This window comes from Clupea harengus, chromosome 11 (genome assembly GCF_900700415.2).
Source record: "Clupea harengus chromosome 11, Ch_v2.0.2, whole genome shotgun sequence".
Lineage (NCBI taxonomy): Eukaryota > Metazoa > Chordata > Actinopteri > Clupeiformes > Clupeidae > Clupea > Clupea harengus.
The window spans coordinates 8976086-8989629 of NC_045162.1; the positions used below are offsets into that span (position 1 = coordinate 8976086).

A 13544-nucleotide genomic window follows, 5' to 3' on the forward strand; every position below is an offset into this window, starting at 1 on the left:
CATCACAAAACTTCACAGCCATCTTGGACAGGAGAAGTGTGATGCCCTTGTAGGTCTCCATCCATTTTCGGGGTGTGATACGGTCAGTGCTCTGCATGATGTTGGACAAATTAAAGCATAGAAAAAATGTAATTAAAAAAAGGAGTACATTGACCTGTTTCGGCAATTGGGAGAAAGTTTCACACCATCAGAAGACCTCAAACAGGCACTGGAGGCATTTACATGTGACCTCTATGGACTGGACATCAATAAGGCCAGGGTTACATTGTTGAAGCTGGGCAGATGTTCTGAGTGAGACTTAGCCCCAAACCAGGACTCTCTGCACAAACACATTCAGCGGGCAAGTTACCATGCCACAGTGCACAGAAGGAGCCTGAAGTGTTAACCAGACATTGCCCCTCCAATGAATCATGGCTGGAAGGTGGCTGGGGAGCTACTGTATATGAGGTGGACTGAATGTCACTTCCACCAGCTCCAGAGGCGATCCTTGACCTGGTTCACTGGATCAACTTTTACACTATGGTTTTGACAAAATGTGCAAAAGGCGGAGGTGGCAACAACTGGTTTATCTTTAGAAATGAAATAATCATCCCAACTTTAGAAATCCAGGTTCTCCCCCGTTCATTTTGCAAAGTTGAAAAGATACGGGGCTTCGGCCCACCGCCTACTTAGGTAAGTCTCTGCTCTAAAGGCTTTGCAGTCTCCGAAGCAGTACTAAATGTGGAACTCTTAATTGTAATATTTTAGCAAGCATTTCAAAAAAGTGTTGCTTTACTGTTCGAGTGACAGGTGGGAGTCAGTAAATCATTATTTCATAATTATTTTATCCTGTATGACTGTGTCATGCTATAAACTACAAGTCCCATAATGCTTTTATTTGTTGTGTCATGATGGTCAAGACACGGAGAAGACACGGAGGGCGGTCTCGAACATATCTGCTACTGTATAGTTATCTGCTAGCTAGCTGATGAGACAAGTTAACACTAGCTAATGTTGCGTTGAAGAGAATCACGAAGGAGGAGAGGGGGATTTTCCAAAAAATGGCGGATATTGTCGAGGATTACGGAATTAATTCTGCTGTCCCCTCATTGCAGCACTCGTCCTCTCGTAATGGGACTAACGTTAGTGTCAGTTCTGCAGCCGGTAACGAGAGCGGACCAACAGTAACCACTTTAACGACAGGCCCTCGGCTAGTGAGGATAGTGAAGTCCGATTCGGGCTATGGTTTTAATGTCCGAGGGCAAGTCAGCGAGGGAGGACAGCTCCGTAGCATAAATGGGGAATTGTACGCACCTCTCCAGCATGTCAGCGCTGTATTGCCAGGAGGCGCAGCAGATAGAGCGGGCATCTCAAAGGGTGACCGAATTCTTGAGGTGTAAGTTGTCCGGCTAACCTAACTTTAGCCATCTTAAGTTTATACTGTAATATATCTAGAGCGAAACCCATAACCCACGTTGTGGCCGAGCATCAATGTTATCGCTACTATTTTGAGATGACTGGGAAAGGCTTCACGCTTGGGTTACGGCTGTCAACGTTGTCCAGCAAGTCAAGCTATTCAGCTCATAAGGCAGTACTAGCCAGTAGCTCACTGTAACAAAAATGTGTGGTGGCAAACGTCAGGTAGCTAGCTATGTGACCTGATCACTTACATTTGGTTAGTTAGCTAGGATAGTATTAGCGTTGAGTAGTGCTGTGACTCACGTAGTCAACTCATTTGGCGGTGGTTGTTTTTACTAAGTCAGAGTTGTAAGGCATATATCCTAAGTTATCGTTAACACCTTCTTAAGTTAAAATGCACTTATGGTTTGTTGTGTTGCTAGGTAGCCGTAACGTTTTCGGTATACCGTTAGCAGCTAGCTGATGATTGACCCATCTCGCAGACAAGATGACGGTACCGGGTTTCTTAGCTAACCGTTGCCAGATGAAGTAACGTTGACTAGAATAATGTAATGCAGTGGTTGTCATCTAACTTACAAATATGTGTTCATTATTGAATTCCAAGGGAATGAACTCCAATTTAAATGCAAAACGAAGGTTTGAAACGTAACTAGGTATTTTGTGGCTTTTTGGGTTCGCAGCGAATTCCAATTTACGTTAGCTAAGGTTGCACTCTGCAACCCTTTAAAGAGCAGGTGACATACACCAGTAGCTACTGCCAATTTATTGCCATCAGCCGCACAACAGTCAGCAAACTCTTTGCTGCGTTTTCATGGTATAGGCTACGACTGCTCTGATATTATTATGTTTGTGATATGTTTACATAACTGCAGACCGTCTGATAATCGACGCACTAAGTGAAAAATGTAGTGTTGAAAGAAAATGTTCCATTGCATGTCCACTCCAGCGCATCCTTTCTGAGGGATAGATAGCGCTTTTAACTCCATGTCTGACGCCAATGTCAGGCAGGAGCGCGCGCGCTGTTCCTAGGATGTTGGTATGCATAGGAGCACCCCAGTGATGGTGAGATGTGTGTTGCTATGGAGAACTGACTGTCTCTGTTGTGTCAGTTGCGAAAGAGGATCTCATCACCGAGTTGATGAATGGAAATACTTATGAGCATCATTTTAAATGACACCGTGAAGTGAACTGCCTTTATGCTTTCCTGTTATTACACTATATCATGACATGTGTGTCGTGTGTCTTCATCGCTTATGCTAAACTTATGCTACCGATTTGACAAGACTATCTTGTTTGCGTCTTACAGGAGGGTAAGATTATGTAAATCGACATCAATAGATGTAGACCTACCCATAGAAAAAGGTCCCTTAAAATGTGTTGGCATGTGATCCTGAAAAGGTTCACAAATAATACAAAAACAAAATGAGAATCTTGGGAAGTCAAACCATATTTTCTCCATTGGTGGTTTGTTTCATGGTGATCAGGAGCTGGCAAAACTGATCAAGTTGTCAGTAGAGAGTCGATTAGGTTCAATATTGTTTATGTGACAAAAAAAATGTATATGCTGAGTTGTTTAATACATTTTAGATGTTTGTGTTAGTTGGCAAATCTGAATGTTTCCCAGGAATATCATTTCTCTTGTAATCTATTTGTACCAGTGAATGTGTTTTTTTTTTTATCCAGAATTGAATGCTGCTCAGGGTCAGTTGAATGTAACCACAGCTATCTGCTACATTCATTATACAACTCATTATGTGCCTGTAGTGCCTTCTTATTAGGTATGTTTACAGTGGGGCTGTTTTTGTTGTCATTCAGTTGGAAGAAGTTGTTTAACAGATCTCTCTTATGTCTCTGTTGCCTGGCAGCAATGGGGTGAACGTGGAAGGGGCGACCCACAAGCAGGTGGTCGATCTGATCCGGGCAGGGGAGCGGGAGCTGGTGCTGGCGGTGCTGTCGGTGCCGCAGGCCGAGACAGACAGCCTTGAGGCGGCTGACGAGAGCCCAGCGGCGTGTTGCTATGACTACAGCGATAAGCAGGCTGTGCCCATCTCCATACCCACCTACAAGCACGTAGAGCAGAGCTCGGAGAAGTTTGTGGTGGGTGTTCCTTGCTACACAAACAAACGTCCCCGTAAAGGCCTGTGAAGTCCTCGATCCTGGTGATAAGTGCTTTGATATTTGAGCAGCCAATTTAAAAACATCTCACCCTTCCATGCTCCTGAAGCAACGTTGTTGATTGTTAGTAGTAGTAGTAATAATAATAATAGTTGTAGTAGTAGTAGTAGTAATAACAATAGTAGTAGTAGTAATAACAATAGTAGTAGTAGAAGTAGTAATAATAATAGTAGAAGTAGAAGTAGTAATAATAATAATAGTTGTAGTAGTAGTATTTACAAATTGTCTGTTTGTCTGCAGGTGTATAATGTGTACATGGCTGGCAGGCAGCTCTGCTCCAAGCGATATCGGGAGTTTTCCATCCTGCAGCAGAACCTGAAGAGGGAGTTCGGCACCTACAACTTCCCCAAACTGCCGGGGAAGTGGCCCTTCTCCCTGTCCGAGCAGCAGCTGGACGCACGGCGCAGGGGCCTAGAAGAGTACCTGGAGAAAGGTGGGGGGAGAAGGAAAGATGAACTGATGCACAGTCAGAGAGAAAGACAGACAAATAGACAAACTAGCAGTGAGAAATTATGACATGAAGAGAGTGGGAGGGAGGGAGGGAGGTAGAAGGGATAGCGAGAAGACCATTTCAGTTCTTTTGCAATTATTATTTCTAACACATCCTGCGCTGTGACATCTGTGATGTCCCAGAGAAAGTCATCCATTATGGGATATGAGTCAGTTCAGCAGTACACATTTCTGATATTAATTATGATTCTATTATTATTATATTATCACAGCAGAAAAACACGTTTATTATCCAACCATTGTCTTTATTATACGATCTCCTTGGGCCACTGAAAGATTGATGCCATTTTTATTTGATGTTGTTGGCTTATTTAACAATCTCTTTCTGTTTCTCGCTTTGTTTTCTAGCATGTTCTATACGGGTGATTGGAGAAAGTGACGTGATGCAAGAGTTCCTGTCTGAATCAGATGAGGTCAGTGTATGTGTCTGCAGTTGTCTCTCTCTCGCTCTCTCTCTCTCTCTCTCTACATTTCCCTTTTCTGCCTTGATGACATCACCTTATATTCGTATTAAAACTCTACATTATCTCTCTCCTGCAGCACCTATCAGTTGACTATTTACTATTGATGTGAAAGGGATTCGTTTCTGGCAGTCCTTCATGCATATTACACATACGCATGACTAAATGTCACTCACTGTACAAATTCAGTAAAAGTGCTTTGAGCAAGGACCCCAAGACAGAGATGTTTTTCCACAAGCAGTGGACGAGATTTCGCTGTGATGTTTGGATGGGGACAATCCTAGATAAGAGGACATAGGTCCCTGCCTGGGCTGTTTTTGTTTGACACATGGAGTCTAATGGGAGAACTGTTACTTCATTAACATGATGCCCTCAGAGGGAACATTATCATATTACAACTGTGGTTGTGTATATATCACCCACTCAAAGGCATTGACAAAGCTCCTGGATGCTTCCTCTGACAACATGGAAGTGATATGAAAAACTGATAACTGAAAGGATTAATTCTCCTCTCAAGTTCTTGTGTTGCGCCTCCTTCCTCCTTCTTGCCTCCAGAACTTTAACGGCGCGTCAGATGTGGAGCTGAGAATAGCCATGCCTGACAAAACGACAGTCACGATCAGAGTTCGAAAGAACAGCACCACCGACCAGGTCTATCAGGTAAGATAAACACCTGACGGTCACCTCTGCCTCCACACCCCAGAAACATCCTCATATACAACAGATGAGATGTAAATACTCTCCATGAAATGTTATAAATTGATATTAATGCTACTACTATTAGCTGTACCGAGGAGAATAGCAAGTGTCTTGTGTTGAAAGTCACAGGTGTCTGTGTTCGTGCGTACGTGCGCGCGTGTGTGTGTGTGTGTGTGTGTGTGTGTGCGTGCGTGCGTGTGTTGCAGGCTGTTGTGATGAGAGTCGGAATGGACAGCATCACAGCTAGTTACTTTGCCCTTTTTGAAGTAATCAACCATACATTTGGTAAGTATACCTTCATAACAATGACAATTATAAGCTTTCACCCGAGTGTCAGTGGCAGTTGAGCTCATGGGCCTGTGCGTCTGTTGTGGCCACATAGATAGAATCAGACTGTAAACATATGAATAAGATGATAAAATCAGACTGTAAACATTTATATATGAATAAGATGCAGGAGCAGGTCTGTTTGCACTCTGCTGGCTTGTGTATAGTCCACAGGGTTCTGTCTGTCTGTCTGTCGGTAGTGCCTGGAATCTGGATATGGCGTATATGTGCATATGTCAGTCATTTAAAACAATGGTGACTGTGTCGAGTATTCTATGTCTGCTCTCGGAATGTTAGGTCCACTTTTAATGCCGAATGTAAAAGAACTAAAAATGCAGTGGCCCTCTCCTCATTGGCAGGTTTTGGAAGTATTATGCATTTTACCATGTACGTGGCCATGTTGTTCCCTTCTCTCTCTCTTTCTCTCTTTCTCTCTCTCTCTCACTCACTCTCACTCTCTTTCTCTTTCTCTCTGTCCCACTCTTTCTCTCTCACTCACACTTTCTATCCTCCTTTCCCTCTAGTGCGTAAGCTGGCCCCTAATGAGTTCCCCCATAAGCTGTATGTGCAGAACTACACCTCTGCTGTGGCCGGCACCTGCCTGACGCTCCGCAAGTGGCTCTTCAGTGCCGAGGAGGAGGTGCTGCTCAACGACAACCAGCTGGCCATCACCTACTGCTTCCACCAGGTGCACCATCGTGTGTGTGTGTGTGTGTGTGTGTGTGTGTGTGTGTGTGTGTGTGTGTGTGAGAGTGAGTGAGAGAGAGACCAACCAGCTGGCCATCACCTACTGCTTCCACCAGGTGCACCACCGTGTGTGTGTGAGAGAGAGAGAGAATGTTTGAGCCAAATGTATTAATTTTGACTATTGATCTTGACCCTCTTTCTCTTTCTGGTTTGTGTGTGTGAGAGAGAGCGAGAGCCAAAGCATGCGTGTGTGTGTGTGTTTGTCTGTCTGTCTGTCTGTCTGTCTGTCTGTCTGTCTGTCTGTGTGTGCTGAATTTATTTGTCTGTTTCCTCTAGTTTTCACTATCAATCTGTTTATTTCTATCCACCCTCTCTCCGTAACTACTTTCTCCTTGTTACTGTCTCAGCACACACAGATGCACTCACTCTCACCCCTTCTCTCTCTCCATCAGGCTGTGGATGATGTAAAGAAGGGGTTCATAAAGGTGGGGGAGAAGTCTTATCAGCTCCAGAAACTCGCCGAGCAGAAGAAGATGAATATTGTGAGCTGTGTGTGTGTGTGTTTGTGTGTTTGTGTGTGTGTGTGTGTGTGTGTGTGTGTGTGTGTGTGTGTGTGTGTGTGTGTGTGTGTGTGTGTGTGTGTGTTTGTGTGGGTGGTATACCAAAAGGGCAGAAGATGAAAGTTCTATAATCTTATGTCCCCTCTGCCTAGTCTTCTATCGCCACCTGGTGGCTGTGTGAAAAACAGACCTTTGTGATTAGCTCTCAGGTGCCCCTGTCTCTAACTTTGTGAAATAAGCAAGAATAATTTCCCATTAATAAATATTCCTTTCCATAGGAAAAAAAGCTAACACACAATACCGTTTTCTAAAGGGTGGTGACTAGATGATGGCAATTTTTTACCCGCTGCTAATACTACTAGTACTCTAATCCTAAAAATTGTTAACCGTCTTTATGTTAAAGATTTGTATTAAAGACATTGCATATTTTTTATGTTAATATAAACTGGTAAATTATTTCTGTTATCAATGATTTAGTAACTATTAACAACTCCACGATTGTATCTCTACTTTTCTTTCCCTCTGTCTCTCTCTCTCAGTACTTGAGTATGCTGAGCACATGTGAAGGCTACAATGAGATTGTCTTCCCTCACTGCGCGTGTGACTCCAGACGCAAAGGCCACGTGGTCACCGCCATCAGCATCCACCACTTCAAGCTGCACGCCTGCACTGACGACGGCACTCTGGAGGTCAGTCAGGGAGGCCCACTCAACACCTCTGCTCAAGCACACCTCAGACACAACACCTCAGACACAACACCTCAGACACAACACCTCTGCACAAGCACACCTCAGACACAACACCTCAGACACAACACCTCAGACACAACACCTCAGACACAACACCTCTGCACAAGCACACCTCAAACACAACACCTCAGACACAACACCTCAGACACAACACCTCAGACACAACACCTCTGCACAAGCACACCTCAAACACAACACCTCAGACACAACACCTCAGACACAACACCTCTGCACAAGCACACCTCAGACACAACACCTCAGACACAACACCTCTGCACAAGCACACCTCAGACACAACACCTCAGACACAACACCTCAGGCACAACACCTCAGGCACAACATCTCAGACACAACACCTCAGACACAACACCTCAGACACAACACCTAGTCTGCACCAGCACACCTCAGACACAACACCTCAGGCACAACACCTCAGGCACAACACCTCAGACACAACACCTCTGCACAAGCACACCTCAGACACAACACCTCAGACACAACACCTCAGGCACAACACCTCAGACACAACACCTCAGACACAACACCTCAGGCACAACACCTCAGGCACAACACCTCAGACACAACACATCTGCTCAATCACACCTCAGACACAACACCTCAGACACAACACCTCTGCACAAGCACACCTCAGACACAACACCTCAGACACAACACCTCAGACACAACACCTCTGCACAAGCACACCTCAGACACAACACCTCAGACACAACACCTCAGACACAACACCTAGTCTGCACAAGCACACCTCAGACACAACACCTCAGACACAACACCTCAGACACAACACCTCAGACACAACACCTCAGACACAACACCTAGTCTGCACAAGCACACCTCAGACACAACACCTCAGACACAACACCTCTGCACAAGCACACCTCAGACACAACACCTCAGACACAACACCTCTGCATAAGCACACCTCAGACACAACACCTCAGACACAACACTTCTGCACAAGCACGCCTCAGCCCCGGCTTATCTTATCTTAATAGCTATGTGTGCTCAACTGACTAAGATTACTTCTGAGGAGTTCAGTAAGGGAGAAATGGCAAACTTGCAGAGGAGGTGGGGGGTGGACCTCCGGGATTGAGAATTCCTGACCTAACGGGTGGGGGACAAAAGCTGGGATTGCAGCGTCTAACAAATTGATTTATTACTCGATTTAAGACTTTTCTTTGAATTGAAAGTGCTTTGACATAGGATTTCTTATTTGACTGCTCACAATTCACATTAAGTAGTTGGATGGAAGTCCATTTCTCCCTGCTCTGAGCTCACATCGGCTAATCAAGATTTCTACTGACAAGTTTGAAAAGGTAAAGATGGAAAATGGGGGGGTGGGGGGGGTGTGTGTCATGTTCCCTCATGCTGTCTTACACACAACCAGGAGAGCATTTAAAAGTTATGTGTGTGTGTGTGTGTGTGTGGACACTAATGACCTCATATGTTGTACATATTTAGAATCAGGTGATTGCCTTTGAGTGGAGTGAGATGCAACGCTGGGACACAGACGAGGAGGGCATGGCCTTCTGCTTCGAGTACGCCCGCGGAGAGAAGAAGCCACGCTGGGTCAAGATCTTCACCCCCTATGTAAGACTCACATTTGGATCAAAACACTCACATGCCTAGCCTGTGGCCAGTTCTAATGGGGAAGTCACCACTTGAACCAAATAAGAGCAAGGAAAGTTACCTTTTGAACAGGTATTACTAAAGCATTTAAATGCTCCAATATCTAAAGCTAACAGTTCATTAAACAGGAAGACAAGCCATCCAAACTAAGAGATGTATTGGCACGGGTAGCTGCATTCATTATGTAGTCTCATATATTTACGACAGACTTATTTAAAAAAAATGTGCGTGCATGTGCTTCTCGCGTCTCAATTTATTCAATAGTAAATGAGGAACAAAATATTCTGCAAATCCATCAAAATGCAGGGAAACGGGACATTAAAAACTTGATTTGTATCATTTTAGAAATAGACATTCACTCATGAAAACTATTGAAATGATTTCAAATATGGCAGATTTATTTATATTTTCACGTCACAATGTTCATACTTGAACAGTACCTCCTTGAACTTGAACAACTACACTCTGGAAATGCAACTTGGCAAGCTAACGTTGGCCAAGTTAGATATATAAATTCCATATATGCAAAAGTAAGCCATGTACAGATAGCGTGGGCTCGTGACATAACGTTTCATATCCCGTAAAATTAGATCATCAACTTCTCTGGTGTCACGTAGCATGCAAGCTAACTAGCTAGTGTTGTCTAGCTAACTAGCAACTTATTAACTTCTATTAGCGCGCGACAAGTAATGTTGCAAAGCTTTGCACGCGAGTGGTCTGCATCTATGCATGCAACCTACGTTACAGCCAAGCTGTTGTCTCCTCTTCCATCTCCTGAAGTTTCCTGACAAATAGCATGTCAGGATCCTCTGATACAGGGGTTTTCAACTGGTTTTGTCCCAGGGACCACCATTCTGACCAGAAGGTAATCCGCGGCCCACTGATGTGCCAGTGATTCCCAAAACATTTTACAGTCTCGTACCCTTCTTTTTCATGTTTGTAACCGCCGCCACGCCCCCTCCCCCCGCACACATATTCTGCCTATAATACTTGTCAGTGTAATTTCTTCGCTGAATATGGGTCTACATCAGTATTTTGGGCAATGCGACTTGGCTATTCAGACATAAATATGTAGACGGGCCCAGGTATATTTATAAAAATAAAAAAAAGTCAATGGTGAACTGATCAACATAGGCTCATGTCGCGGACCCCCTGCAATGCCGCGCGGACCACCAGGGGGCCACGGACCCCTGGTTGAAAACCCCTGCTCTGATACTGTGAAGTACTGCCACACAGCCGACGTGTTGAATTACGTTGTTGGCGCTCATAGTAACCAAAACATTTGCTTCGCGTGCGCATAATTTGAACGTCACCTTATCGGTCAGGTACCTCGGCAGAAATGTTCATATCTGCAGATGCCGATAATTACGTTTTGATGCTTTTATCTGCAGATACCGATGTCATGCCGATATTATCGTGCATCCCTAGTCAATACACACACACACACACACACACACACACGCAGTTACACATAAACACATGGACCATTATCATGTCAATAAACACAAACGCACACGCAGTTACACATAAACACATGGACCAATCTCATGTCAATATACACACACACACACACACGCTTACATGAACATTGTTTGCCCTGCATTTGTGCAAGCGTAGCAAGGAAACAAAGATGATTGTGTAGTATGCTATGCCTTTTACATACTGTAGTTTATATGACGCGTTTGTCTCTTCCCCAGTTCAACTACATGCACGAGTGCTTCGAGAGAGTGTTCTGTGAACTCAGGTGGAGGAAAGAGGTAAGAAGAATGTTACCAGACTCATGCTAGGCCAGACCTTTTCTATTGTGTTTTTTGTTTGTAGCAGATTGTGTTTTCTGTCTTTCTCACTCACTCTCTCTCTCTCACACTCTCTATATCTCTCTCTCTCTCTCTCTCTCTGTCTCTCTCTCTGTATCTGTGTCTTTAGCTGGAGGAGGAGGTGACTGATAAAGACAATAAGAACTGCAGTAGAGATGGTATGTGTAGTAAGGTAAGGCTTTGCCTGCCTCTCTTTCTCTTCACTGCCTTTCTACTATTTTTGTTATTGATTGATTGATTGATTGATTGATTGGTTGGTTGGTTGGCTGGCTAATTTTGCTATTCTGTGTGTGTGTGTGCGTGTGCGTGTGCAATACCTCTGTTACAGAATATCTTCCAGCTGCTGAGAAACAGAAGGGATGGGGGCACTTGAATGAGGAGATCATCACCTCTTGAACGCCGGCATACAAATGCACACACACACAAAATACACAACATCACTAACGCAATATAAATATACAAGTACATGAAAAACTAAAGCGAGCATTGTCGAGAAAAAAAAAATGTATATATGTCTAACATGAGAAATCCAAGTCATCTGAAAGAAGAAAAACTCTATTTTAAAAGTGGTTTAAAATATACATACATTTCTGCATCAAACATTGCACTTAACCTCATTGCAACTGACTGGTGGGATATCTGCAACTCCATCGAAGACCTGACTGACACTCGGTATCTTGTGCTGATGGAACTATTTAGTAAGGTAGAAATGGAAACTCGCCGCCTGACTGACTCAGGTTGTGTGTTACATTGCACTGTGACCAAATCTGCTGGACATAGGACACTGGAGGGAAGCAAAATCTACAACATCATTGGTCCAGGATATGGATATTATAACGTCATTGGTCAGCAGGAACAACTCCCGGGGTCTGATTGGTGCGTGTTGTGGCTGCAAAAGGACTGGAGAAAGGTACTGGCTGGACTTCATTTTACCTGGTTGTGACTTGCAAAGAGGAAAACAGGGCACTCACCTGAGGTCTTGCAATTCAGGAGATTGATGAACAACCAGACACAAACACTCATTGTGAACATCTCAGAGAAAATATGGCTTTTAATAAGCAGAGGAGAGAGAGCTCATCCGTGCAGAAGAGCCTGCCTTGTTTTTCAATTTGGCTTCATCTCTGGGGAGAGAAAGACTGACAGAAACAATAACCTTATCCATGTAAATCTGAATGTTTGTTTGCTTTACTCCTGGCTTTCTCATCACATGATTCAGATCATTTCACTGGTGGCAGTTTTCCCTTCATGGTGCTGGGTAGTGTCGCAACAGGCAGCACGTTGTGCCTGATGGTTTAGTGTTTGCTACAGGTCTAAAGATTTATTTCTGTGCATTCAGATGCATTTCAACATTGATTGTGTTTGTGTGTGTGTGTTTTTCTTTATTCCCTAACCGATGAGTTGGGTGGGTGTGTGAGGAAATTGAGTGTATGTGATCTGTGTAAATGATTTAGTTATGAGTGCGATGTGATCTGTGTAAATGATTTAGTTTTTTTATTTTGTATAGTCATTGATAGAACCTTAAAGAGCATACATTGTATTATGTACCTGCTGAAATTAACACAGACACTGGTTGTGTGTACTCTGTATGTTTTATTGCTCAAACTATTCAGCTGCCATGTGCATTGGGACTAGTCCTAGAACTACAGTAATGTTATTTAATATTAGTTCTGGTGTGTGGCGTTTGTGGTGTGTGGCAGAATGACTTGTACACAATTCAACACACAGGCTCTCTCACTTCTCTCTATAGCGCTGTTAGTTAACTGTGTGTTGAAGAGGCTGTTTCCTTCATGGACTTTTCACCAGTAGAATTCCCTAAGCTTTAGTATTCCCATAAAAATGGAGTCTATGGACGTAGAGACGGCTTCTAACCTCAGTTCTTTGTTGTATCCCTGTTGCCAAAACAACAGAGTTAAGCGGTGATCTAGCTGATGCATACTTGATGGGAATGTTACTGACACAATTTTGGGAAACTATTGACTTCCATGAGTATTCATGGAACACTCACTTTTTTTTATAGACCCAATGGGAGCAGAGTCTCTGAATGTGACGTGTGAAGCTGGCCGTTTCTCCCTGTGCCTCACACAGGCCTACCTGTAGGGGAATTCAGTCATCCACTCTGTCTTTTGAATCTTAATGTTTTTACTTGATTGTTTTGCCATTGGACGTCTTTCTCTGTCTCTCTATCTCTCTTTCATCTGCGACTTGACTGAAAACGATTGCTCTTTTATTTATATCAGTATTAGAAACCAAACTGCAGATGCTTCAGATAAATAAAATAAATAAAACATTTCAATTCTGATGTAATGTTAAAATGTTGAAGGACTGCACTATTACCTTAATGAATAAAATCGGCCTTTGACAAATAGAGCAAAAAATGTTTTTAAGAACTGGCTTCTGAATAGTCTTTGAAAACTCATAGAAGTGTTCAGGCATATTTGGTTAGTGTATAGATACGTTGTAAAATATTCTTTTAAATAAAACAATTTATTGAAGCAACAGATTTGGTACTCA

General features: G+C 43.4%; 1 protein-coding gene across 2 annotated transcripts; it reads left to right on the plus strand.

The window, feature by feature from the left end:
* Positions 1-876: 876 nt before the first annotated feature.
* On the plus strand, positions 877-13533 carry snx27b (sorting nexin 27b). Of its 2 annotated transcripts, none has more exons than XM_031577091.2 (13): positions 877-1375; positions 3264-3495; positions 3814-4006; positions 4432-4496; positions 5100-5204; positions 5450-5528; positions 6095-6258; positions 6710-6799; positions 7357-7506; positions 9049-9177; positions 10914-10973; positions 11143-11205; positions 11362-13533. In XM_031577091.2, the coding sequence occupies exons 1-13, from the start codon at positions 1041-1043 to the stop codon at positions 11404-11406; spliced, it is 1710 nt and encodes a 569-aa protein (XP_031432951.1). In that variant the 5' UTR covers positions 877-1040; the 3' UTR covers positions 11407-13533. The 2 variants fall into 2 exon arrangements, with proteins under 2 accessions (XP_031432951.1, XP_031432950.1); XM_031577090.2 differs by having other exon boundaries at positions 878-1375; positions 11143-11191.
* The last annotated feature ends 11 nt before the right edge of the window (positions 13534-13544 follow it).